Genomic DNA, 26485 nt, shown 5'->3' on the forward strand with positions numbered 1-26485 from the left:
GTATTTTTTATCATACCTCATAAAGACACTCAGGAAGGACGACTTCCAGAACTGCTTTAGAAAGTGGCAGGAGCAATGGGATAAATGTGTTGGAAGCAAGGGGGAGTATTCTAAGGAGGACTAATGGCAATGTGTCTTTAAACATTCACTGTATATTTTGATCACTTCATGTAGTTCCTCCCCCTTGCTCTATTGACAATGCTGGTCCAAAGCAATTATCTCCTTGACTGTGCATCCAAGTCCCTCCTAAAGCATCATAACAGACTCTTTGTGGGACACTCACAATTACAGCAAAAACTATAGGAATAAAGCACAGGATGAAAGCCCAGAAGGAGATAAATTAAAACAACAGCAGTAGTTTTATGTAGCACAATGATGGGCAATCCTTTTGTCATTTTTCTATTTCCTAAGTTTCTGTGGTTTTATAATATTTACATATGATTTATTCTACTAACATAAAAATATGACGGGGAAAAAGGCAAATAGGCACATATGGACAACAGCGTTTACACAAACACACGCACCTACAAACACAATCTCCGGAACAGAGAATCCTGGCTTAGATTCCTGGTTTTGCTGCTTTGTGCAATCCCCTTTCTGTCTCTCTGTAAAGCGTGTATTGGCACCGTGGGAACACCTGTTTGGCCTTGATCTGTGAGCTTACTGTGGGCCTTGATCTGTGTACCAAGGCAGGTAATGTGCTGAGCAAAGAGAAGCTGGGGAGTGAGGCTGTGGCTTCTTTGAACTGTCTCTGGGCCCTGTCCGCACAGCCTCGCATACAGTAGCTTGGAAGGGAAGGGCTCGCTTGGAGACGTCGGCCTGCCAAGCAGTCAGTGCAGTGAAACTCGAACTTAACTAGCTGTAATCTGTGGGTCTCTTGGGGTGCAGCCAAGAGGGAGCTGGCGAGGCTCAAATCCTCACCGTGGAGTGCAGGGTTTGTGCCACCACTTACAGTCATGTGTCCGGGAGTGGCCAACAGCTGTCCTCCTCTCGATCCTCTTATCTGGAACGTGGACATAACTGCTCCGTGCTCGGGGTGAGGTGAGTACCGTGTTAGCAGCTGATCAGGGGCTCAAGGCTTAATCCCCACCACTTAGGCCCTACCCCTCCGAGCTGTGTTTGTTGTGCAAATCCCCTGAATGCTAACACAGTCGAATGTGCTGGGAAGCTGTGAAAATGACATATGGTTTGGAAGAGAAATGGGAAGGAAGGAATAGACTAAAGTTGGACCAAGCACCCGCTCCCTGGCATTTATATCCGGCCTGCAGCTGGCAGCTTGTACTTTGCTTGCAACAGACTTTGGAACGGGCAAGATGATCAAGGGTTAGTCCCATTTTACAGATGCCGGAAGCTGAGGCTTGACATGCAAAGTCACCTGTCTGTAATCAAAGAAAGTAGGCACCGATGAGCCAGGGTTGTGAAAACCAGTCTTTTCCCACCCGAACCAGGATGTCTCCAATCAGAAAAGTGGGACAGTCATTCCCGCTCCTGGAGGACGCTCAGGCCTTGGTAAGCTGTCATGTTTTGGCTCCACCACTTCTTGGCTGTGAGACCTTGCCCGGGTCACTTAGTGCTCTCTCTGAGCCTCGGTTTCTTCATCTCACACGTCTAGGTGAACTGACACACATACAATGCTTGGCAGGGCACCATGCCTGGCTCAGGGCTATCATCAAACTCCAGCCACTCCTGGTACATCGTCATCTGTCCAGGGTCCTGCTGGCAGCTGCTCACTCAGCATTTATTAAATGACTAACAGGAGCGTGGCACTTTCCTGGCAGGCTTCCCCCAAACAAGCTAACACTTTAGCAATCAGAGATGGGATGGCTGGAGGATGGAGGAATGCAAACACCAGCATGTGTTTATCATTTGTGCTGCGAAGAGCGTCTGTTCCCCAAAGAGGCTCCACAAATGCCTTTGGCAGGGACTGAAAGCAGAGCATAAGCGAAGAGCACCAGTCAGCCTGGGCACGAAGCCGTGGAGGCAAGCCAGATGGAGCCAGCCCGGAAGTCTAACCACAGGATGACAGAGAGGTGGGGGGTCCTGTCCCTTCCCTTCTGGGGAGACAGCATCTCCTCTCAGTGTTTCCCAGCTTCCCCGTGGAGGGGGCCCAGCCTGGTCCTCATCCCCCAGATAAGAATGGGAGTCACTTTCCCAAGGACACTCAGTTGTCCCAGAGGGTGGAACACTGCAACCTCTTCTGGCTTCTTCCCTTGTAACCTTTACACTGAATTTTGTCTCTCAGCCCTGAACATTTCCACTTTTCCATCGTATCTGGCTCCCAAATGGTTACAAGGTGAATTGTTTCCCTCCCCTCTTCCTCGAATTTGTATGTTACAGTCCTCACCTCCAGAACTTCAGACTCTGACCTTACTTGGAAATATGATCTTTGCAGATATAGTTGGTTGAGATGAAGTCATACTGGAGCAGGGTGGGACTTAAGCCAGTACGATCAGTGTCCCTATAAAAAGGAGAACTGGGGAAACAGATGCACACAGCAAAAACAGCATGCAAAGTGAAGGAAAAACTGGGGTGATGTGTCTACCAGCCAATGAACAGCAAAGATTGCCAGAACCAGCAGAAGCTAAGAGAGGCACAGAGAGATTCACCCTCATAGCCCTCAGAACAAACTAACCCTAAAGACACCTTGATCTTCACACTTCTGGTCTCCAGAACTGGGAAACTATAGTGTACATTTCAGTTGTTTAAGCCACCCAGCTGGTGGGGCTCTGTCATGGGAGCTCTTATGGCTTGTGTCTAGATGTCCCCCTACAGCCTCATGCCGCCGTCATAGGTAGGCTTTTGCAGAGGTGGCTGAATCTAGAGTGTGTGATTGATTTATGGAACAATGCTAGGATTAAGGGTGCTAGGATTAAGGTGGGTGATCAGTCCATTGATTAGTTTGGCACCATCCTAATCCTGGTAGCCTGGGTACAATATGAGGTACAGAAAGAGCCTTGTCGTTTCCCTTGCTTGCTTTGTTGCCTTCTGCCTACCATGCACTCCTTCTCCCCTGCTACTCCCTGCTGTCATGCCACCCTGACTGGCAGCCAGCCAACTCTGGACCAAAACCTCTGTGAACTGTGAGCCAAATAAACCTTTCCCCTCTTAACTTGTGGGTTTTGGATGTTTTGTCTCAGCAATGAGAAAAGTAACTAAGACAGCAGCCCTAGCAAACTAACACACAACTGCTCTGGAAAACAGGGCCACTTGCTCCCACTTTGTAGCAAAATGAAGGACAAAAAAATGAAGGGTAATAGGTCAACTAGCCAGGAAGCAGAGGTTAAGAAAGTCAACCTGTGGGTTCACGTACTTGCCCCATCTGATTAGAGGTATGTCTGCAGATGAGAATATGCCATGGGTTGACAGAGTGCTTTGTGGTTCCTAAGTTCACCACACATGGACTCAGTGGGTTGCACAAATATCCTAAGCAGGAGCAGGGAACATTGTAGCATCCCCATTCTCAATGGACTAAATGGATTCAGAGAGGATGGACTCCAGAAGGTGGAAGGGAAGGTACCACAGCATGTCTACCTGCCAGGACGGGACCTTCAACCCTGGATTCTCTGATTTGGATGTGCATCCTTGTATTCAAATGTATCTTCATCTCCAGCATAGCTGTCCCTTTTACTTACTTTGGTGCATTGGTCAGAATCTGTGATGAACATGCCAGGGCATATATCCCGGAAAACACTGTAAAATGTCCCCTGTAGTCTTCTGGTAAATAAGATATATAAAGTGATTTCTCAACTTCAAAGGCAAACAGAACATTTCTAGGCTTTGGAAGCAGCACAATGCTGGTTGGATCTTTAAAAACACAGCCAAGAGAAGCGAGCATGGATGCTGTCCCTGGCTCACAAGGAAATTCAGTTCTGTGATGTATTTTCAGCCAAGTGACAGGCATGAAGGCAAGAACAATTATTTTCTTCATAATAGGAATGCATTCAGAGCTCAGCTCCCAGCTTCCTAATAAGGAGCTCCGAGCTGCAAATAAACCTAATCCTGCAATGTACTGTGGTCTCTCCTAGCTGGGCACCTTGGCAAAGAGACTCGACCTCAAAGATCTCAACTTGGGCTTGGGAGGGAGGGGGCACATTTGCAATGCACTAATAATAATAGCTAACACTGAGCATTTACTATCTCTCAAGCAATAGGCTGAGTCCTTTTGCACATTAGGTCATTGAATTTCCCCAATTAAGAACTGCAGAGAAGCACCATTTTTTTTCCTCCATTTTCCCCAGGTAATTGTCCACGAGGCTGTCAGCGAGGTAGGCAAGTCCATGGGAACTGACAGCACCACTCCCTCACTCAGGAGTGGCTTTGGCCAGAGGGAAGGTGTTTATACAGAGCAGCCAATATCATCATGCCTGAGTCTTGAAAGGTGACCAGGACATTTGCTGGGGGACAGGGTCAGCGAAAGGGCATAGTGGGCAGAGGAAACAGCACGAGCAATGGCAGAGGCACAGAGACACAGCTGTGTAAGGAGGCTGGAGTCATGGGTCTATGGGACAACTGTGGGCATTCTACTCTCCTGCCTTCCCGCTCTCCTCTCAAGCCTCCCATCAATCTGCCTTGCGCCCCACGAGCCTTTCCCGCTCTGCCTCTGTTTCTCTCTGGGTCTCCACCTCGTCTCCATAGGGCCTTTGCTCAGGCTGTGACGCAGGCTAAGGTCTCAACCCTGTCCAACTCTCTCGCTTCATTTCGCTTCCTGCCATGTAATTGTCTGACACTTCCATTCAGCCGCCTTGGCGGCCCACTCAGCACAGATCCCAGACTCTCTCCCTTGCCACTGCATTTGTAAAGCCCAGTTGGTGTCTGGGAAGTGGTAGACAGGCCCTTTGGAAATACTTGCTGAATGAATGATGTATTAGGTGGCAGTTGCTGCTGTAACAAAGTACTATGAATTTAATGGCCTAAAACAACACAAATTTATTCTCTTACAGTTCTGCAGGCCAGAAGCCAAAAGTGGGCTAAAATCAAGGTATGGGAAGGGCTTATTCTGGTGGCTGCACTTTCTTGCCTTTTCTGGCTTCTGCAGGTCCCTCTCATTCCTGGCTCCTGGCCCTGCAGCACATCGCATTCTCTAACTTCGACACCCACCCCATCCCCGCCTCCCTTTTCCAAGGCCCTTTGTGCTTACATTGGGTCCATCTGGATAATCCAGGTCAGTTCTCTCATCTCAAAATCACTGGTGAAAACTGCAACACCCCTTTGGCCATATAAAGTAACATATTCCAAGACTCAGGGACTTAGAATGCAGACATCTTTGGGGAGGCAGGACTCAGCCGACCACAGATGAATGAGCTGAGCCGGAGCTGCCCCTTTGGTCTGCTGCATCACTCAGAGCAGGGCTCAGGCCGGTGCAAGGCACAGCTTGGGTTCATGATGCTGCTGATGCCTTTGAGTGGTCTGGGGCAGCCTGGGAAGATGCGCGTGAAAAATTGGGATGTGTGGGTGGGGAGGACGTGTTGAACTGAAAAATTTAGGACTCTAGCTGAGAAAAAGGAGGGTATGCAGGAAAGAGAAGATGAAGGGGAAGGAGACAGAGCAGACACAGTGCTGCTTCTGGGGCTTCTATTTCCTCACCTGAAAACTGGAGAATGGACCATGCAGGGATCCTTCAAGGCCACGTGGCCCGGACCTCAGTAAGGATGGGGGTCAGGACCCGGACCTCCAGGTGGTCCCACTTCCTGTCTTCCAGAACTCCTTATTCCAGCTGTAACCAGCCCTTCAGTCTCTCTTTCTCCACGTGTAATGCATGTGTGCATACACATGTGCGTGTCTGTGTGTGTGCATCAGGATCTATACAGTATCTGTATTTTGGATTGAAATATTATTCACACTCCACACCATTCACCCACTTAAAGTGGACAAATCAATGGTTTCTAGTACACTCAGAGTTGGGCAACCATCACCACCATTAATTTTAGATAATTTTATTCCTCCAAGAAGAAATCTTGTGCCTCGCTCCCTGCCCCTCTGCAAACACTGATCCACTTTCTCAACAGCTCTGCCCTGGGCTCTGTGCTTCCTGGCTGTTTCCCAGGCACCTGTACTGTGTGCCACCAAGCGGGCAGCTCATGCTGGCTGTCATTCCGTCCCACCCACATTCCCTTCCTGATGCTCTGCATTTCCACCCTGTCCTCATCATTCTATGGAAACAGCTCTCTGAAGAATCAACCCTGGGGTCCAATCCCAAGGCTTCTCTAGGGGCATCCTGACTGTTGGCGGCAGGGGACGCTGCTGACCTATCAGATGACTGCAGTCCCTTGCGCACCACTGTCTGTGGACACCTTGTTTTCTGCCTGCTGTGTGAACAGTGGGGATGCTAGAGTCTCAGCTTTCCCTCAGCAGTGGCGAAGCCGAAGTCCCTGGCATGTGCTTGGGAGCCACACTGTCTAGATCTCCATGCCAGCTCTGCCACATCCTAGCTGTATGATCTGAGAACTTTATCCATTTCTGGCTACCTCCACCTCTTCATTTGTATGGCAGTGATGGTAAGAGCAGCCACCACTTGGGGTAATTGTGCAGATTAAATGATTTAATTAATGTTGAGGGCTTGGCAAAGTGCTTGGTACATAGAAACCTACTATGCTGTTTACTAATTGTATAATTATTTTGCTCATTCTTTTGCTCAGTGAGTTTATCCGTTGACATTTTTTTCAACAACTTGTGTGCACTGACCTCCCTTCAGGGTTCAAATGTTCACCATACTCAATTATAAGCGGGGGGTTTTGGCAATTAAACTTCTCCAAAGTCTCATTTTTCTGATCTGTCAGATGGGGATGATGCTAGCTGGTGTCTCGGTTAGTGGAAAGTTTAAGTGAGTTAATCCATGAGGCACTGAGAACAACACTTGGCAAGAAGTGAATCCTCTAGAAATGTCAAGTGTGGTGGAGACCCAGCCCTCTTCTTTGCCTCCATGTGGCCGTGGCTGTGGGCCACCTGTAGGTGTCCCCACGCGCTGCTGCAGGATCACTCAGACCAAGCTCACGTGTAAGCTCACTGAGCTTTTCATGGCAGCTTTTGTCACTGCCAACTCAAATCCTCACCCCTGGTCCCAAGCTAAAAGACCCTTGGTCGTCTCTACCTCTTGATTCTCCTTGGTCCTTTCTTTCCAGTGCCTCAAGTTTGCTTTTTTAGTTCCACTCCCCTGCATCCAGATTAGCTGGCCTTCCTATTCATACCTCACAAACTGCCTCAGCCTCCTGGTCAGACAAGATGTCCCTAGTCCCCGCTCCAAGCCACTGTACCCAGCGTGCAATGCCCACCACCACCTAGCTTTTTGCGTGGTGCTTGAAAAATCCTCTCCCCACCCGAACTGTGCCTGGCAAGGAGCCTCTGAATCTTTAAAGAATCTTGTCCCCATCTGTCATAATTACAGTGGTACCTTGGTACTCACTGTTAATTGGTTGCAAGAGGCATGACGTGTACCAAATTATTTTGCTAGAACAAGTAGCAAGTCTCCAAGCAATGGACACCAGCAAGTTCTAGCCTGAGGGTCAAGTACCAAACAAAGTCTGGGGACAAAACTTTGCATCAAAATGGGTTGAGTACCAAATGTGACAGGTTCCAACGCAGTGGAGGACCAAGTTATGACTGTAAACCGGGCTCCCGTTTATAGGGCTTCCCGTTTATCGGGTTCCTCTTTGAGTGTCTGCCTCTCAGTGTGGGTCAGAGGGCCTATTCAGGTGCTTGGCCTTGCCCTCTTGTGTCTGCCCCACGTGGTTGTGGAGTCAAAGGCTGCTGCTGCTTTAAACCTGACTGTCACCCTCCTCTGCCCCACCGCCTCGCCTCCTGGTCATTCCACTTTCCTTGTCGCTGGAGTAGCACGCTGATCTTCCTTTATCAAATCATCCTCTTGTCCTGCGACAGAGAAGAGGATCTACTAAGCTTAGCATCATGGTTTCCCCTTCATTCATTCTTTTAGACAAGTCTATCTTGGTCTAGGATCTGTGGTGGCCTAGAATGAAGGACACGAATATAATTAAGGCACAACTGTTAGCGTGGAGGTTAAAAAGCAGGCAACACATGAGAAATTAAGGATACTGAAATCAAATAAGTAACTGCATTGGGCCGTGACCATCCCTACAGCCAGTACAAAGAGAAATGCACAAGAAAGGGCATAATTAGCATAATTTACTAAGAGCCAGAATGCTACCGAAGACAGACAGCTTCAGGATGATATCATCTCATAGACCAGCTGCAGAACTTTCTGCAGCAATAAAAACATTCTTCTACAGCTGTTCTGTCCCCTACAGTAGCCACTACCCACATGTGGGTGGGCTTCTGAGTGCTTGAAATGTGGCTTTGACCTAACTGTAATTCATTTAAATACTCCCATGTGATCAGTAGCACCAAACTGGAGAGTGGAGTCATAGACTTTTATGTAAATAATATTCTAAAATGCTACAGATGATGTCTCTGAGAGGATTTTAAAAACTATTGAGCTCCTGAAGCAGCCTGGAGTTTCCCATTCAGTGGCAGAGAAGTGCAGGAAACCGCAATCAGAGGCCACGGTGATTCCATCTGGGTGCATATCTTACAGTGAGCATCCTTGGGAACAGGATGGGCCTTAGGGAACTGAGAGGATAAAGTAGGGCCTTGACACCAGTCCTCTCTCCCAGAACGTCAAGTCGGAGTCCTACGCCTGGCAGTGAGGGTGTCGTGATTTGTCTCCGTTGATTAAACTGAACTTATTTCCTCTCCTCTATTTTAGTCCTGTCCTCTCTCCCTTCCTCACCTGCCCTAAGTCACTCCTGTGATTTGTTCACACCGTCCTTCCTGGTAGCATCATTTTTTTGGCGTGTGCGTGTGTGACTCCAACATCATCCAAATAATTTCTATCCTTCCAATCCCAATCAAGCCTTACCTTATTCTGAAAACCATCTCTGAACATTCATTCTTTTTCCCCTTGTTCTCCCTCCCGTTCCAAGCCAGCTGCAGTGGAAACCAACACCCCATGGCTGATTGCTAAACTATTTTCCGGTTGTTTTACAGCCTTTAGTTTTGTCTCAAAATTGAACTTGTAAACTCAAGGGCAGGAAGCAGGCTGTCTATGACTCCTGTAAACTCAGCATATCATTAGCACACAGTAGATGCTCAAGAAAGCTGCAGCTGCTTGGGTGGTGAAGGGTTAGTACCTAGAACCTTTCATGATATTCACTTTGCTCCCACAGCTTAATGTACAGCTGGAAGCAAACCTGAGGCTCTGGTCTCCCTGCTCTGCTTTGTGTATTAAATTTATAATAAAGTCAAAGACAGACGGCTAAAAAGAAATCTTAATTGTCTCTGATATTATTAAATCTCCTACTTTGAGGCCTCAGAGAGGCCAAGAAAATTTTCTTTTAATCCCCATGGGCTTTATATTCCTTAAATGGAGTCAGAGAGCTGGTCTGAAAAGCAATTTTGTGTAATCATTTACCAAAGGGGAGAGGAAAAATCATTATAGTCCTCCTCCCGAGGTTCGCAAGTAATAAGCACGCTATGCACCCTGCAAGGCCAGAAGAGCGGCATGGGTTTGATAAATAGCCGTGTCCGCCCAAGCTTTAAACAGATGTCCGTAAATACTGTGGAAAAGAAGCCCCAGAAAGTTGGTGGGCAGCACTCAAGAGTGGCCTCCCTGCTTTTGCTGGCAAACAAGCAGCAGCTGTCTGTCTCCCTTCCGTGGAGGACCAGCCTGCTGTCGGGATTTATGGTTCCTTTGTTTTGCTGGTGACCGTAGTAACCATCATGGCTTCCTCTAGGGCGCTGGTTATCAGTGGGAGGTGATTCTGCTTGCACTCCTTGGCCCACCTGGGGACATCTGACAGTGTCTGGAGGCATTTTTTTCACAGCCACAGCTGGCTGGGTGCTACTGGCATCTCAAGGGTAGAGGCCAGGGATGCTGCTAATCTTCCTACAGTGCATAGGGCAGACCCCGCCCCCCACAAGGAATTAGTCCAAAATACCCATCATGCCCTGTGAGAAATTGTGACCTTTTTTTGAGAAACCCTCTCTCAAAGAATAATATCTTATTAATTGACTGTCTGATTGATTGTTTTGGTTTGTGAGACAGGGTCTCCCTGTGTAACCCAGGCTGGCCTTGAACTCCTGATCCTCCTCCCACAGCCTCCCAAGAGTTGGGATTAGAGGTGTGCACCACCACATCCAGCTTCTAGTATCTTCTTCAAGTAAAGTTGTACATTCATTCTCTTTTCATTCATTCATTCATTCCACAAATAGTTATCCTTAAACCTAGAATGTATCCAACTAGTCATATTCCCATGCTGATGGGCACATTAATTCACTCATGTAATAGGAACGTAGAGAGCGTCTGCCCAGTGACAGGTACTGGGGTCTGGCACAGCCCCGTGCAGGTCCTTCCTCGTCAGGCTTTGTGTTCTGGTGGGAGGGAGGGAGGCAAGAGTCTACAGACATCAATAAACAAAGAACAAGACAATTTCAAGCAGTGATAAGTACAGTGGTGAGTATCAACCGGGCGAAAGGAAAGAGAGTGACCAAGGAGAAAAGGCTCCTTTTAAAAAGTGGAGGTAGGAAAGGCTTCTCTGAATAGGTCGTGTGTGTGCGTGTGTGTGTGTGTGTGTGTGTGCGCGTGCACACGCGCTCGTGCATCCTTGAGGTACTGGCCTTGAAGCCAGGGTTTCTACACAAAGCTACAACCCCAGACCTTTTCGAAATTTTTAATTTTGAGACAGGGTCTCACTAAGTTGTTAAGTTGCCCAGGGTGGGCTTGAACTTGGAATTGTCCTGCCTCAGCTTTCCAATAGGTTATATTGAAGCTGAGACATGAGTAATGAAAAGAAGGCAGATTGGCAAAAATTAGGAAGAGGAGTGTTCAACACAGAGGAGCAGCTTGTTAAGAGACTTGAGACAGGAAAGGCATGGGTGGGTTCAAGGCCAAGAACCCTACATGGCTTGGAAGGATGGGGAGGTGAAAAAGTGATTGTGTTGGGGTGGGGGTGGGAGTCACACAGGCCAGAACCTAATGGACCTGGGTAAGGTTCATGGGGGGACAGGAAGCCTGGTGGAGCATGGTCTGGGTTAGGTATTGCTGAGTCCACTCAGATAGCCCTGGTGAAGGGCCACGTGGAAGCGCAGGACCTGTCAGGAGCAAATGCAACTCCTATACTAACACTGAGTGGAGGTGGGAGGATGCGGGTGGATTCCAGGTAACGTCCCAGACTTCCCGTCACATGGTCCATGGCTCAGCCAAGCACTCTGAAGCCTCAGGTTTCCTGCTGCAGTCAGTGCTGGCCCTGGGCCCTCTGCTGGGGACCATTGGTGGGCTCCGCCCTCCAGCCAGTCTGGACCCAAGTGCAGCCTGCACAGAGCAACGTGTCCCCCAGCAGAGAGTGCTGTGATGAACTCCACTCAGGCACTCCCAGAGGACAGCCACATTGGCCTGCTGTGAGGACCCTGGGCTGTATTCCCTGTGCCTTTCCTGTTCCCTAGTTGGACCAAGGTCTTCCTTGAATATTTGACTTCTGTAATTGCCCAGAGCCCTCCCTAGCTATGCCAGCCTCTCCCTGGTGGAGAATGCCCTTGGGACCAGGCCATGGCGCCTCCTGACCCTGCCTCTCTTCCAGCCTCCTATGGTCCTGAGAGTACAACTCAGATTCCCTTCCTTGCTGAGCTAGCCAGGCTGCGTGGATACCATCCCCTCCTGGCTCACCTCAAGACACCCCAAGTTCACCAAGATGGTCTTTCCTTGGCTGGTGAGGGTCTTATTGCCTAAAATCCTTTTCCCACAGGTTTCTGCCTTCTTCATGTCTCAGTTCAAAGGACATTTCTCCAAGAAACCCTTGTTCTTCAGAGTTACTCTGCAGCAGTGGATATTATACCACCCAAAACCACCCCAAAGAGGCAGAAACTGGTTTTGGGGGGATAAAAAATGTCTTATTTTGAATATATAAAGCACGGTACGCATGCAGAACACACATACACAGTATTACAATTTCATGAAGGGGTTGATAAGGAAAAAAAAAAACATCTAAAAAGGCTCCTAATGGATGCATCAATGGATAAAGGTTAAGAAATTGTGCTCTGTGGGAAGTGAGTCTCCCCACTCTACCCGGTTTCCAATATATATCCTAATTTAGCTCCTCCCAAGAACTTACTACAGTTGGCAATATGTCAACCTGCATCCCCCCCTTCCTCTGAACAAAAGTTCCAGGGAGCCCAGGGGTCTTAGCCATCTATTTACCACTGTATCTTCAGCATCTGTATAGTACTGGGTACATAGTAGTCACTTGATAAATATTTGGGGATTCCATTACCATGGTAATAGGAGGAATGATTTCAAATACAAGAAATAAGAACCCAGTGGGCCACCTGGACCCTCTCTTAGATTTCAATCCTAATTAGACACTAACAGGCTTGAAGGGTTCTTTGAGTATAAGCATAAGTCCCTTCTCTTGCCCCATGTATGAGTTCATCTTTTCGTCCTAGTCTATACTACTTCCTCTTTCTCTCCTCTCTGTCTCTCTTCCCTGCTTCCATGGACCCCCGCTCTTCACTATTCCACTGGGATGCCACAATGAACCATGTGGATGCTTGACTCATTCAATTAAAAACATTTTCAGGAAAACTGTAACAAGAGGCTAACCATCTTGGCAATTACACTGCAGAAAGGGAAGATTCATGTCTGATTCGATTTAGCAATAAATTGAATCACAGCAAGCATCCGCAGGAGAAAAAAAGACTAGAAGGAAGCAAACCAAATGCTAATGACATTATCCCTTTCTGGAATGTAGATGTGCTATTTATTCTCTCCTCATATTTCTGGTTAACTCAAGAGTTTCCTGTAATGAGTGTATATTTCTTGTATCATAAGAAACGTGGTTTTGGATTGGCTGCGTTTTTAAAGACCATCTCTGATACTTCAGGGCCAAAGAGACATACACAGACACCATCCTGGTCCACAGATCCAGGGCCGATTGTATCAGGTTACGCAGTTATTCAGCCAAAACCCTTCTGGGAGGATTCCATTGTTGGAGGAGCCACTGGATTTGTGCAATTTAATCTATCAGGCAAATAGCAACAGCTTCTCCCTAGGACCACACTCCCTATCTCTCCCATAAAACTTCGTGTTTGCTACATCTTTTACAGGTGCCAGAGGCTCCCAAAAGTAAAAGAAAGAAGTCCTCCTACCATAAGGGACCTCACCCATGGAAAATGTAAAACAAATAAATACATATTACACATATTTAAAAATGTTTTTTAGATTCCACCTGTGAGAGACAATGGGATATTCTTCTTTCTGAGTTTGGCTTATTTCATTTAACACTGTGGCCTTGAGTTAAATCCATTTTCCAGGAAATGACATGATTTTGTTCTTCTTCATGGCTGAGTAATATCCCATTGTATCAATATACCACATTTCTTTATCCATTCATCTGTTGACCAGCATCAACCACTCATCTGAATTTTCCTGCAATAAACATGGGTACGCAAGTATCTCTGTAGCATGCTAAATTTAGTTCTTTTGGGAATATACCAAGGAGTGGTGTAGCTGGATCAACTGGTATCTTTATTTTTAGTTATTTGAGGAGTCTCCATGCCGATTTGCATAATGCCTGTACTAGTTTACATTACCACCAACAGTGTAGTAGGTTCCTTTTTCCCAACTAGAAGAGGAAAGAGTAAAGAGGAGGGATCAGGAGCGGGGGAGGGATGAAAGGAGAAGGGCAGTCATGGGGGTGGAAATCAAGGATGCTATAGGCACATGTGAACAGAAAACAATTATTCTGTACAGCTAATATACACTAATAAAGTACAAAATGACATAAGAAAGAAGCTTTTAGGGGTCTCACGGCACCCAAAGTCAAGGTTGTGGAAGCCCAACTTAGAAAGTTTCTTAGGAAAATGTCTCTTGGAACCCAGACCACATCCTTCATTTGTCCTCCAAGAAGTCACTGCGATGGGTGCCCGTGTCATCCTGCCTGGGTACTGAAGGATCTTCTAGGCCACGCCCCCCACAAGTACCTTGGGGACCCACAGAACCAGCTAATGCTTCCGCATCCTTGAAGGCAACATTGAGTTTTCTTAATTTTTCATGATCAAGGAATGCTTTCAAACACCAGAACTTTTAGCAGCTCCATTAACAAAAACACTCAATCCAACACCAGACCCAACAATCCAGCAAGAATCACAATATCCATTGCAGTAGCTGACAGCATCTCACAGGGCTCTGGGCACCAGCTCAGCACAACACAAAGCATTTCAGCTCAGGGCTATTGTCAGCCCTGGCCTTGGTCTTTTATACACTCACAGAGTGATGGCATCCCTGACAAGCCCCACCCAATGGGACAGTGACCGTTAGGACCCACACTTAAAATGAACTCAGAGAAAAGACATTAGTTCGAGACTGTACCTGGCGCCTACACCTGCATGGGCTAAGAGAAGCAGTCGCCTGGGGTGGGAAAACTGCACTCTTACCTCCTCCAGGGCCCACAAGGAGTCCACCACGGGCTTGATGTTCTTCTGGTTGTAGAGCCCTATAAGTTTGTCCACCACTCCTCGAATGAGGCCCGCGCGGCCCTGTTTGAAGAGCAGGTTTAAGAGGGAAAACCCCGCGATGACTTTGTTCTCTTCGTACAGCTTGATGGGGTTCACTTTCTCCACCTGCCACCACTGGAAGGAGAGACGGTGCTGGTTACAGGTGCCACACTGGGTCAGATCAGAGGCATTGCCATTGTCCTGGGCTTTGCAAAGGGGACAGGGGGCAGAGCTGGGCAAATTTCAGCTGGCCTAAGGCAGCTCTTGGTGTTTTACTTTTTAAGAATCCATCTTGCTAGGCATCGTTACAGTGCATGGATGACAAGACAGAGATGCTTATACGAAGTACAGGATGGAGGTAGGGGACAGAGCCCAAAACCAAGTATCCCTAACCCCTAAATCCACAATGTTCCAAAATCTGAAACTTTTTGAGTATCAACATGATGCCACAGAAGAAATTCTGCTGTCAAATTGCACATATACTGAAAATATTGTATAAAATTACCTTTAGGCTTATGTGGATAAAATGTACCTGACACTAACATGAATTCCATGTCTAGACTTGGATCTTAACCACCAAGGCACCTCATTATGTATGTACAAATATCGAAAAACTTAAAAAATCCAAAGTCCAAAACAATTCTGGCCCCAAGCATTTTGGATAAGGGTTATTCAATCTGTACCAGGCCATATGCAGTTGGAACATTAGGCATATGTTTCAGCCCATCCACTCTGGAGTTGAATCTCGGCTTGACAATTTACTCTCTGGTATTATTTCTCTCTCTGCTTTGTTTTCCTCAACTGACCGCAGTGATAGAACACAGCTTCTTATGTCTTCTGGGAGAACAAAGTGTAAAAGATTCATCTTAGTCAATGGTGATGGTGAGGATGGGGTTGGCGAAGGAAGCAGGATGCAGAGAAGTTTGTAAGTGCTGGGGGGGTTGGTGGAGGTGACCTCATGATTGCAGGAGCAGATTTCCTGAGAGAGGAAAATGCGAAGAGCTTCCCTGGGTCACTGGGTTGCCCGAGTTGAACTGTGTAAAGAGGAATCGTCTTGGGCCATATATATATATATATTATATATATAATATAGTTAATGTACCTAAGCAACAAACTTCCTTTATTTTAAAATATTTTTATTATAACTTAAAAAAAAGAAAAGAGCAAGCAGCTCCTGGGCTGCAGGTTGGACACACTTGGACCTGGACAGATACGTAGGACCCCTGGGTAGGAAGAGCACAGGAGGGTGACTTAGGAAGAAGAAGGAGGAGCAGTGAAGCCCAAGTGTTGGGGCTAAGCCGTGCTTCTTGACTGGGGGCAGCTGTACCCCCAGAGGACCTGGTGATGCCGGGGGACAATTCCCGTTGTGATTCTAGGGAGGAGAGGTGCTGCGGTACCCTGCCCATAGAAGCCAGGGATGTGCTGAACATCCAACAGTGCCCAGGATGGTCTGCATGACAAGGAACAGCCCAGCCCCAAATACAGACAGCACCAAAGCTGAGAAACCACTGACCAAAGCCTGAGGAGGGGTCTGCACCACTGGTCCATGTGGCGGCTCTATTTCCAGTCTCTCATCTCCTGCTTCAGACAACAAAATAAACCCATGCCTGCAGAAATGGTTATCGGACTGCTTTGTGCTGACTTTTCCTCTCGGGCTGGCTACAGGTTAGACATCCAGACTTCCAGTTTCTGGGGGGTTCTAACAGGTGACATGTTTACTATCAGTTTCCAATGCAAAGAGGAATGTGAGGGTCGCTTAGGAAGAGTTATATTATTTAGGTTATTAATATGCTTATTGTATTCTGCCTCTTTCCAAAAAGAATTGAAGAGGCCCATAAAAGTAAAAAAAAAAATTTTTTTTTTTCATTGAGGAAGTCATGTTGGGGAGACAAGTACGGAAAGATAGGTTGAAAACAAGGATGAGTTCACGCAAAAAATGCCTTACCAAAATACATTCGGCAAGGGTGCATGGGAAGAGGGCAGTTCAAAAGAAGCCATGCGTTTGCCCATGAGATTCTTGCTATAAAGCAAAGGTGGAAAGATGACTAATAACTTGATTTGTGGCTTGTGTGCAATGCCTTAGTGAATATTTGTGGAATAAATCCTTGCTAGATCTGCAACTCTTGCATACTGGCGGTGAACAGAATTCTAGAGCTGGTGCCGTTGACCTGCTGTGTGGCTTTAGGCAAGTAACATAACCTCTCTGTGCTCACTTTCCTCTCGTGCATCTTGGGGTTATTGCGAGTAGCAAATGTGTTCATGTCTATATTGCTTAGACCAGTGTCTGATGTGCTAGGTACTCTATAGACAATTTTCATTATCTCAATTTGAAAGGGGCGTTTTTGATTTAGTGAATAAGAGCCCAAATCTGGAGTAAGACTGCTCTCTAAATGTGAGCCTCATCTGTTTGTCTCATCATTCTTACGGCCTGAAAGCAAATGTTTAACAGAGTGCAGCAAAAGCTTGCAGCAACACAGAGGGACCACAAGGAAGATGGTGAGTGAGAAATCCGCGTGATTCCAAATGTGCTTTTCATGAGTGGATAGAGAAGAATTTGTTTCTAGAACCCTTCAGAGCAGAGCCATCTTTCTGTGCCTTGGCAATGCCCTCTCTTCAATTCATTTCTAACCCACTGGGAAAAAGCCTTCATCCGGGACCTCCAGCTACCAAGCATAAGGGGCACCCCTGGTTTGGGCAGTGAATGGTTTCGGCATCTCCCTCCGGGCTGTGTTTTATGAATGCCTTCACGAATATGGCATGCTGCAATTATTTCATTAGCGGTGTGTGCTGGGATCATGCATTTAGGGGAGAAAGGGAAACGTTTCTTACAATTGTACATAATTTGGATATCCACGCAGGCTGGCAGCAGCACATTAATGGCATCCCGGCATGTACAGCTGTTCGTGGCATAGCGCCTGGCTTTCAGGACCTGAAGGGGGCATCCTTGCATACGCTCCACTCTTGCGCCTCCTGTAGACCCTTTAATACTCAAGACCCTTGACGCAGACTTCAGTGCAAAAAGAGACCCTTAGATTTACTCTCACAGGTCCAGGAAGTAGTCTTCTAGCCATCAGGAATGGCTGCCAGCACTGGCGTTTAGGGAGCATATGAATGGCCCACCATGCCACACCTACCATGGGGTCTAATCCTCCTACGGCTTAGCCTGACCATTCAATTCCAAAGGCCTCTGTTACATTCTGCTATTTTCTAGTGCAGCACCTGTTTCTCTCCCCTCCTGAGGGTTGGCAGCCATTTACATCGTGTTATTAATATGTCTTCCTTCTGTTCAGTTTGTGTCTCTCATTAGAATGTAAAAGCCACATGGGCCCACACACACCACCTCATTCACTGTGAGACCTCATTGCCTGGGGCAGCACCACAAATAGTAGGTGCTTAGAAAATGCTTCCGAAGAGAGAGATACACCTATTGCTGTACTGGCTGCACCAGAGGCTGAGAGCAGAGTGGACAAAGGCCAGCCCTTGTGAGAAGCAGCAGTCTTTGCTGTGGGGTGGGGTGGAAATAAAATATGTAAGCCCAGATTAATTTAACTCTAGCATGAATAGCTCGAGATGGGAATTTACATCTGAGTAGATGCATAGTGCGGCAAATGCCCAGAGATAAGGCTTCTCATTGGCAGACAAAGTGATCACATACGCAGAGCTGGTTAAAGTAGTGGGGTTCCCCAGGTGCAGCTCCAACTCAGTCAGATGGGGACACAGAGAAATCTCAGGAGTCCCCAGAGACCTGGTCAGAAAGTGGCCAAACTGAAAGGCTGGCCACCATACGGGGCAAATAAAATGCACTATCGCTAAGATCATTTGTGACTCATGATTAAAAACACTAACACCCAGTCGCAGTAGAAATCAAAATGAAGCTTTCTCGGGTTTCACTGTACTCCCGGCTATAGCTCAGGTCCTGGCTCTGCCCGGTGCCAGGCTTTGGGCTACACTGACAATGAATGATGCAGACTGCCAACAAGCAACATTAGGTCAGTGGAAGGAGGGCACACGGCATGCGGATAGCATAGCGCCTTGGACACGGAGGACACTTACTGATCTCGCAAAGCTGAAGAAGCTCTTCGTTTCTCCAGTCACCATGTTGGATGAGCCTGCAAATCAAAGATTCCCAAATCAAGCAGCTGCCAACGATAATCAACATCACTTGGTGACAAAGATGCATTTGGTGCCGAACTTCCAAAAGCTTAAAAGCAAATTGAATTCCTTGAGAAAAATGAGGGAAATGGGAGCAAGGCATCAAATTGACCATTTTAGCTGGATGTCATTGGTTCACAGAGGAGGTGACATCTGTCGTCATGACTGTTTCATTACTTTAGAAAACTGGGCATGCAGGAAAGGGTGATTTAGGCCAATATTTTAATGAAATGGTGGGTTGCTGAAATGTCTTCTTGGTTCTGTTCTGTGAAACTGAGAAATGAACTCCTCTGGGAACCTACTTTATGGATCTGAGTTCGATTCCCAGGCAAGCGAGAGACTTGGAGCTCTGATCTAAGCTGGACACTTAAGTGATGGGGGAGGCGGAAGGGAGTTGGATGGATGAAAAATGAGGTACAGAAAAAGGCACATGAGGGTAGAAATAGGGTCAGAAGTCGCGAGGTTTGGGGAGAGAAGTGAGAGTCACTTGTGTTATATGTATGAGAAACTGGGTTTTGCTAATTAGAACAAGCAATTTTCCCGGGGCAGACAGGAAGTGGAGTTGAGAAAGAGTCCCTGAGATACTCAGAGAGAGAGAGAGAGAAAAGACTCCTTTTGGGGATTGGTAAGGTGGGAGGATGAGAGGATTTTTAACAATATTGCGAACATTCAGATACCATATTGAAGCCTTTTCAATGATTTTCCTGGCTTGTTCCCGAGGATTCGAGAGTAAGGTCTTAAAGAACAGTTATTTAAGGAAACAACAATGCATGTTTTAAATTTAATTATTTGGCCTAGTTAAACTGGTAGCAAGTTAGCTAACCACTGCTTCCACTTTTATGGTGTGACTGTCACCGGGCATTAGAGTACAAGGCTTCTATTATGGAGAAACCAAGAAATCAATGTCATGAATTAGATAATTGTGAGATAATTAAGTCAAATTTCACCAAAATGACATCATGGAACTGGGGCAAAAAATAACTCCTGGCAAATGAGAATTAATGATGAACAAATTGTCCACCTGCAGTTCATTAGTCATATCCCATATCCTTACAAAGTCCTCTCACTTCTACTGGATCTCTTGTCAATAATGATAATAGTAATAATAATAATAACAACGATAAAATAATTATGGCCACAATAGAAATTATCACAACACTCCAGCAACGGGTGTTTACTCACCTCTGGGGAGCTCCACTCTTTTTGTTTTAATGATCTCATGATGCCAAAAAGATATTTACACCCCTGAAATATTTCTTTTATAAGCTCTTCAGCTAGTAGCAGAAAATGAGTATTTTTTCCTGAGATACCCAGAGGTAAGGCTCAATTTCTATTATACCTACAGGGCACAGAGTAGCCGAGGATCTCAGATTTCATCACTCCAGTATCATTTTGCTTTGGAAAAATGACAACTGGCTTCATACATGCCTTTTCGACCTTGTGGAGGCTGACGTTGAAATGAGCTTACGCGCGAGAGATAGAGAAGAAAGAGAAGAGGAAGGGGGATGCTGTAGGTCTCATTTTCTTGGGGGAGAACTTGCTTCCAGGTGCTTTCATAAACCTCCTGCACACTTGAGAGCAGAGACATGGATGCAGAGGCAGGGCAGCCGGGGTAGACCAGTGCGCCATCCAAGCCAGGCAGACCTTGGTGGGACATTCAAGACAGGACTAGAGGAAGGAGAACTGGGCTCTGCCGGTTCATGACCAATGGTGAAGAATCCCTCGGGGCCTCCCACCTCCTACCCATCCTCCTCCATCCTACTGTGCATCCTTTATGTCTTCAGTTCCTGAACGTCTCTTGTAGCCACTGGTATTTCCTACCTGTTCCACCCACTATGGGTCAAACTTATTTAATTTTTCTACTCCTCTCAATCATTATATTGGCTCAGCCTTGACACAGCCTTTTTAAAAATGATAGGATATCAGGCAATATGCACCTGAACTATTTTGATAATGAAAACAACTAACAGGAATATTAATATGTTAAAAATGTTTTGAAATTACCCCTCCATGCACACAATCCCACTAGCCCGGCATATCAGCACAATACACCTTCCCAACCTGTCTCTGGCACAAGCACAGTGTTTTCTGTTGCTGGCCATCTCCTTCCTGCTTTGGTGTGGCACTCACCATATAAAATGTAGGTCCCAAGGGGCTTGAGAAGACTGAGACCTTTCCCAGTGTTGTCCCCACACAGGCAATCCAAGACGATGTCCACACCTTCCGCAGAGATTCTAAATGATGAGAAGACAAAGCAAAATACTGTAACCTTCCAGCCATCAAACTGTGGGCCCTATCCCTTCCCGTGTCATATCATTTCATTCCCAAAATCAGAAACAGTGAGTGTCCAGGGAGGCAGGTTTGTCCTCTAACTACCAGTGTACCCTGACTTACCACGGGTGACATCCCGATGAGTAATTTGAAAACATCCTGGATTGAAAATGTATTAATCCACCTAACTTACTGAACATCACAGCTCAGCAACACAATCCTGTACACAACTACACACACTCGAGATATCAGTGGTTTATCCTCATGATCAGCTGGCTGATGGGGAACTGAGATTTGCTCTTCTTGCCCAGAATTGTGAATGAGGCATATTGCTAGCCCCATAAAAGACTAAAACTCAAAATCTGAAGTATGAGTTCTGCTAAATGCATATTGCTTTTGCACCAACTTAATTCAGGAAGCCCTAAGTCCAACCGTTGTAAGACAGAGACTTTCTATATAAGAATTTCCCAAAGCTGGAGGCAGCTAAGATCCTAGCTGGTATCTGATCCCAGGAACCAGTCTGGCGTAGATAGATGCACAAGGACCCTGGAGACAGAGGGCCTGAGTTTGTACCCTGATGCCTCACTCAACTGCTCTGAGTCTTGGCTTTCTCCATTGTAAAGTGGAGCTGATATGTTTGTCTGTGGTAAGAAGAGAATGCTCCTGCCAGGGTCTCCAGAGAACAGTCATTTGGGGAATCAGCTGACAATTCCTATTTGTGAAACAAGAGGGATCTGCCAGGCTCTGTCCAAGGTGCTGAGATAGTCAGGCCCCAAATCAACACGATCCCTGTATCATGGAGCTATGGTCTGGCAGGGAGGCACACTGATCTAACATCTAAGCTTCTCTTCATCTAGCTTCAAGGTCCAGTCTAAAGTTGATGCACAGAAGAAAAGGGTTAAATAAACAGAGTCTTCCTTTAATGATGGAAGGTTGTACAGTACAGAGAACACACATTTGAGCTCCACTGGGCAGACAAAACATTGGCCGACCTCAACTCAATTCTTTATACCTCCATTGAGTCCCTCGCTGAATGCACTGAACAAACATTTACTGGGTTTCTGCTGCTAGACGATATTTTACAGGAGGAGCCATAGAACAGGAGTTTGTAGAGGAGACATCCTGCCCACAGAGAGCCCTGCTGTGGCCAGCTCTGCCCTGTTCAGACAGGGGTGATAGTTCTTCAAGTCCGTGAACATGCAGAATCATCTTGTCTTAGCAAATATCTTCATTTTTCTACCCCTCCTCAACCCCAGCAAAATCCAGGTGCTGTGGGACACAGGTCCTGTTTCCACAGGGTCACTAACTAGGAAACTGCACCCACATCTCTTAGGTTCAGACACTGATTTGGCTGCCCCAGGCTCCATGGCAGCTGAGTCCTGATGTGCTTATGTCTTTCAAAAGCCATTGAGTCATTTCTAAAATCCATTACCAGGGACTGAGAGCTCAGCTTAGCTTCTGGCCTCGCAGAACGCTTACACGCCCAGGTGTGTCCTGAAGCCTCACCTGAGAGGTCAGAGCTGGTGATGAAGTTGTCACCTTGCAGGACAGGCTGGGGATGATTTCCTGACTCCTTTATTCTGTCTGGCTCTGGTTTCTGCCAAGTCTGCTGACTCCCGAGGGAGTGGGATTCTGCTCTGCTTCTCCCAGCCCACCCTCCTGGCAGCTGACCTCCATTTCCCCAGACTCTCCCCTTGCCTGGAGGACACCCTGCCCATGACCAGGAGCGGCCTCACGAAGGTTAGGCCCAGCACCCTGATGGGTCCGTCCAGCCCCTCCTGCCCACTTCCGCTCTGATGCGCCTCACATGTGTACCCCACTTGCTGCTCCATTTTCCCCACAAACTGCCATGCACGCCTCCTTGTATTAGCCGCCCCCTCCTGTCCGCCTGTCCTATCCTCCAGACTGCTTCTGCAGAAACACAGGGGTGCTCACAGCACTGAGGGGCCTATAAACTCCAACCTACCTCGCCATCTTCACCTCCCACTAACTGCCCATGGAGTTTTGGCCTTCCAACTCTTCCCTAGGACTTTTCTACCTCAGGGCCTTTGCATGTGTTGTAATGTCTTCCTGGAGCACCTTTGCCCAGCTGGCTCCTTCTCATCCATCAGGTCTCACTCCCACCTAACCTTCCCAGAGGAGTAACCAGCCACCTCATCCACCTCGCCAGGAGCAGCAGCAGGCCTGCTCCCCCTTAAATGATCTTTGCTTTACTTCCCTTCATGTACCAGTGTCTACACTGGAGGACTTTTTAGTTACCATTATGGGCTGTATTTATTTTGCTTATTTGCTTACTTACTAACTGACTTTTCCACTAAAACATAAGCCCATAATTCAGGGACTATGTTTGTGTCAGTTATTGTTATATCCAGTATTATTGCCATAGTGCTTTTTTCCTGGTGGACATGCACTGATCCCCAACAAATCTTTCTTGATTAAATGGATGCATAAAAAGAGGAAAAAAACACTTTAAGACTGGCATCCTCTCTGTGTACACATGTATGTTGGAAAGGGAGTGTGCATTTCAGAGCTATTTCATCATTGGTCCTCACGGCAACCCTATGAGGCTGGAATCCGCGCTTCACTTTTCTGATGCAGAAACTGAGGCTCACAGATAGAGCCACCTTGCCCAAGCTTATGTAACTCGTGCAGATGGAATGGAATCCTAGGTATAGTTTAACTCCAAGACTGAGGGCCTTTTCACCATTCAGAATTGAAGAGTTAATAAACCTTGAAGCCTCTGCACTGAAGGCAGTATCTCCTTCACAGGCAGCTCTGGGGAGCAGTCTATTGAGCGTACTCTTTGCAAGATCCAGCATTAAATTTTGTCTGAAATATGTGTATATCCAGAGTCGAGCCATATTATTCTAACATCCCGGTTAAACCACTTGTAGTTTCCAGAGATCTCTCCTCCAGCCAGATTATAGGAGAGGCAAGGTTACGGTCAATGCATTTGCCCGAGATTCTCAGCCGCTGACAACCATTTGCTGAGTGCTTGCTTCTTGCTCAAGTTCACCCTAACCCAGGAGTTTGGGTGCTGGGGGAGGGCTGGGGTTTGTCTGTCCACCTCCCCAGCCCTCTTGTTTGGATGCCGAGTCATCGCCATAATAGTACTAAGAGGTGGGACTCTGGCAGGCGCTTAGGCCACGAGGATCTGCTCACTCAGATGAATGGATCAACACTGGGGGGTTATTATCACCGAGTGGGTTCTCTTAAAAGGCTGGGCCCAGCTCCCTCTTGGTCCCTGTCCTGCTGTGCTTCTCTTCTACCATAAGGGTTCCTCCCTCGGGAGGATGCAGTGTTCACAAAGCACTTGTAAGCAAAGATCGGGTCCTTGTCAGAAACCAAACCTGCTGATGTCTTGATCTTGGTTGTCAGGCTCCAGAATTCTGAGCAAAAGATCTCTAATCCCACTATGTCACCCAGTCTGTGGCATCCTATTATAGCAGCAAAAATATTAAGACAGGGAGACAGGGGTGACAGCAGACACAGAGACCATTGCTCCAGTACAGCGGCCCATGAGCTTGGGAAGGTGACATTGTGTGTGATGTTGACAGGTGAGCAAGAATTGGCCAAGGGACTACGCGAAGTCATTTCTCAGAGAAGAGAATAACAGTGTGGCCCAGGGGCTGGGCCAAGGCTTTGGAACACCCACCCTGGCTAGGAGGAGTCCTGGCCCCCGTGGACTGGCTCCCATGGCCAACAGCTGCCACGAAGGTGGGCAGATAGGGGCCGAGGGCTTAAGGGCAGTGTAGTACTGGGGTTTGGATTGTGAATTTTGTCTCAGCCCGAAGCATTTAGTTCTGCCACTTAACTTGCTGCCTGACCTCAGGGGAGTTAAAGTCTGTGCCTAGATTTCCTCCTTTGTGAAAGGGGACCATGGTGAGGGCCACCTGGGGAAGTGTGTATGAATGGATGCAGGGGGAGTACAGAGCAGCTCATGATAATCACCAGGTCCATCGGCAGCTTTTACGACCTTCTGTCAGAATGGCCCAATTTAAGAGGATCTTTTATTTGGCAAAAGGGATAGAAAAGAAAGAGTATGCAAAACCTTAACAAACCAACCATTGACCCAAACAGCCTTTAGGGTGGGTGGAGGCCTCTAAACCCAGAAACCAACTGAGCCAAGCTGGAGACTCTTGTCTGTCCTGGGCAGCATGTTTCACACCCAGCAGCACCCGTCAGGTCAGGCACAGGGCTGAGAAGTCCCCAGGCATACTGCACTCCTGCCTCGTGGAAGCCTTTGACTTCCGATGAAAGAAGAATCAGCAGTGACTTATCCGGGGCTCAAGGCAGAGAACTCGAGGGAGGCCCTGGGTGGATGTGTTCACCCCTAGAAACCAGGGGGAGCCACGGAACCAGAGAAGGTCTTCAGCCCGGGGACCACCCCTGTCACCACTAGGCATGTGGGCTCCTGGGGCTGCTCTACTATGGTCCCATGGAAAAGACTGGGACCCCCCGTGTGTTCAGGCACCCGACCCTCCCTTTTCTACACTGAGCCACAGGGACTGCACATGGCAGAGGGTCAGGGAAGCCCCTTCTCCTCCCTCCAGCTGTCACTGTACCTTCTTGAGAGTCTGGGCTGGAGAGAAGCTGGGAGAGGCTAGGCAGAGGCAGACTTCACTGCCGTGGTCTGGAGGATGAGGATGTGGGCATTTCTGTCCACCTGTCTGGCAGCCACTGCTCCTTTTGCAGGTGGAAATGCTCTTTCAGGTCAGAGTTGCAAAGTTAAAAAGTGCCCCCTCCCCTTTCCATCAGGATGAGCCTGAAAATGGATTCTATGGAGGGGACAGCTTGTCAGAGGCTTGAGGCGTCCTTATGCCCCATTTCCAGGTGTTCACATCACCTGTGTAGGTGTAATAAGAGCAGGGCAGGGGGCAGAGACAAGGGCAGTGGCTTCTGCTCTGCTTTCCCCTGCTGGCATCAACATCTATGGATTTAAAGCCAAAGAGCCTGGCCCAGGAGTTCCCCAGGCCAAATTCCTAAGGTCTGCTGGAATTGCTAACCCCAGGCCTCGGTGTCTGTCTCTCCTTCACCCTCACTCCTGGACTCCATGCTGAATGCTGCCTCTCTGTTCCCCACCCACACGGACCAGGGTAGAATTTCTCTCGAGTGGCCATAGTGAGAGAAACCCATGGACCTCACCAAGGAATGAATTTCTCTTTGTTGTGGCTTTGATTTCCAGTTGGATCCTTGCTCTCTGCTCAGCTTTTTCTTTTTGAATTCCTTTTTCTCTGAGAACTCATGGGTGCCATAACTTTAACCATCAATAGCACACAGTAGGCTTCTCACAAGTGCTAGGTACACTGCTGCTGCATGATAGATTTTCCAGGAAATATTTACTACTGATGGCTCCCTCGTGTACCCAGCAATACCTCCTCCAGGAATCCCTTCTGGATCCTTCCCTTTCTATTCTCTCCAGGCCAACAGATTCTCATACATCCCCACTACTATTTTAAAAAGCACCTACGACTTGCTGGGCATCGTGCTAGGCATGGAGGGTGCAGAGGAGCAGGAAGCCAGATGGTCTCTGAGTTTTTTTGAAGTTGCACCCCTCAGCCTCCTC

The 26485-nt window shown here is 47.4% G+C and overlaps 1 protein-coding gene across 2 annotated transcripts in view; it reads right to left on the reverse strand.

Moving 5' to 3' along the window:
- Vat1l (vesicle amine transport 1 like) overlaps window positions 1–26485 on the reverse strand; it is a 156102-nt gene that overhangs the window by 58857 nt on the left and 70760 nt on the right. For both annotated transcript variants that reach the window (XM_004842814.3, XM_021256686.2), the window contains exons 5-7: window positions 20779–20882; window positions 18550–18605; window positions 14437–14631 (exon numbers count right to left, since the gene is read on the reverse strand). In XM_004842814.3, the coding sequence (XP_004842871.1) occupies window positions 14437–14631; window positions 18550–18605; window positions 20779–20882 (355 nt within the window). The remainder of the gene's footprint in view (window positions 1–14436; window positions 14632–18549; window positions 18606–20778; window positions 20883–26485) is intronic.

The sequence above is a fragment of the Heterocephalus glaber genome, unplaced genomic scaffold (assembly GCF_053883595.1).
Source record: "Heterocephalus glaber isolate CG9 unplaced genomic scaffold, H.glaber_assembly_v1.0 deba00000071, whole genome shotgun sequence".
NCBI lineage: Eukaryota > Metazoa > Chordata > Mammalia > Rodentia > Bathyergidae > Heterocephalus > Heterocephalus glaber.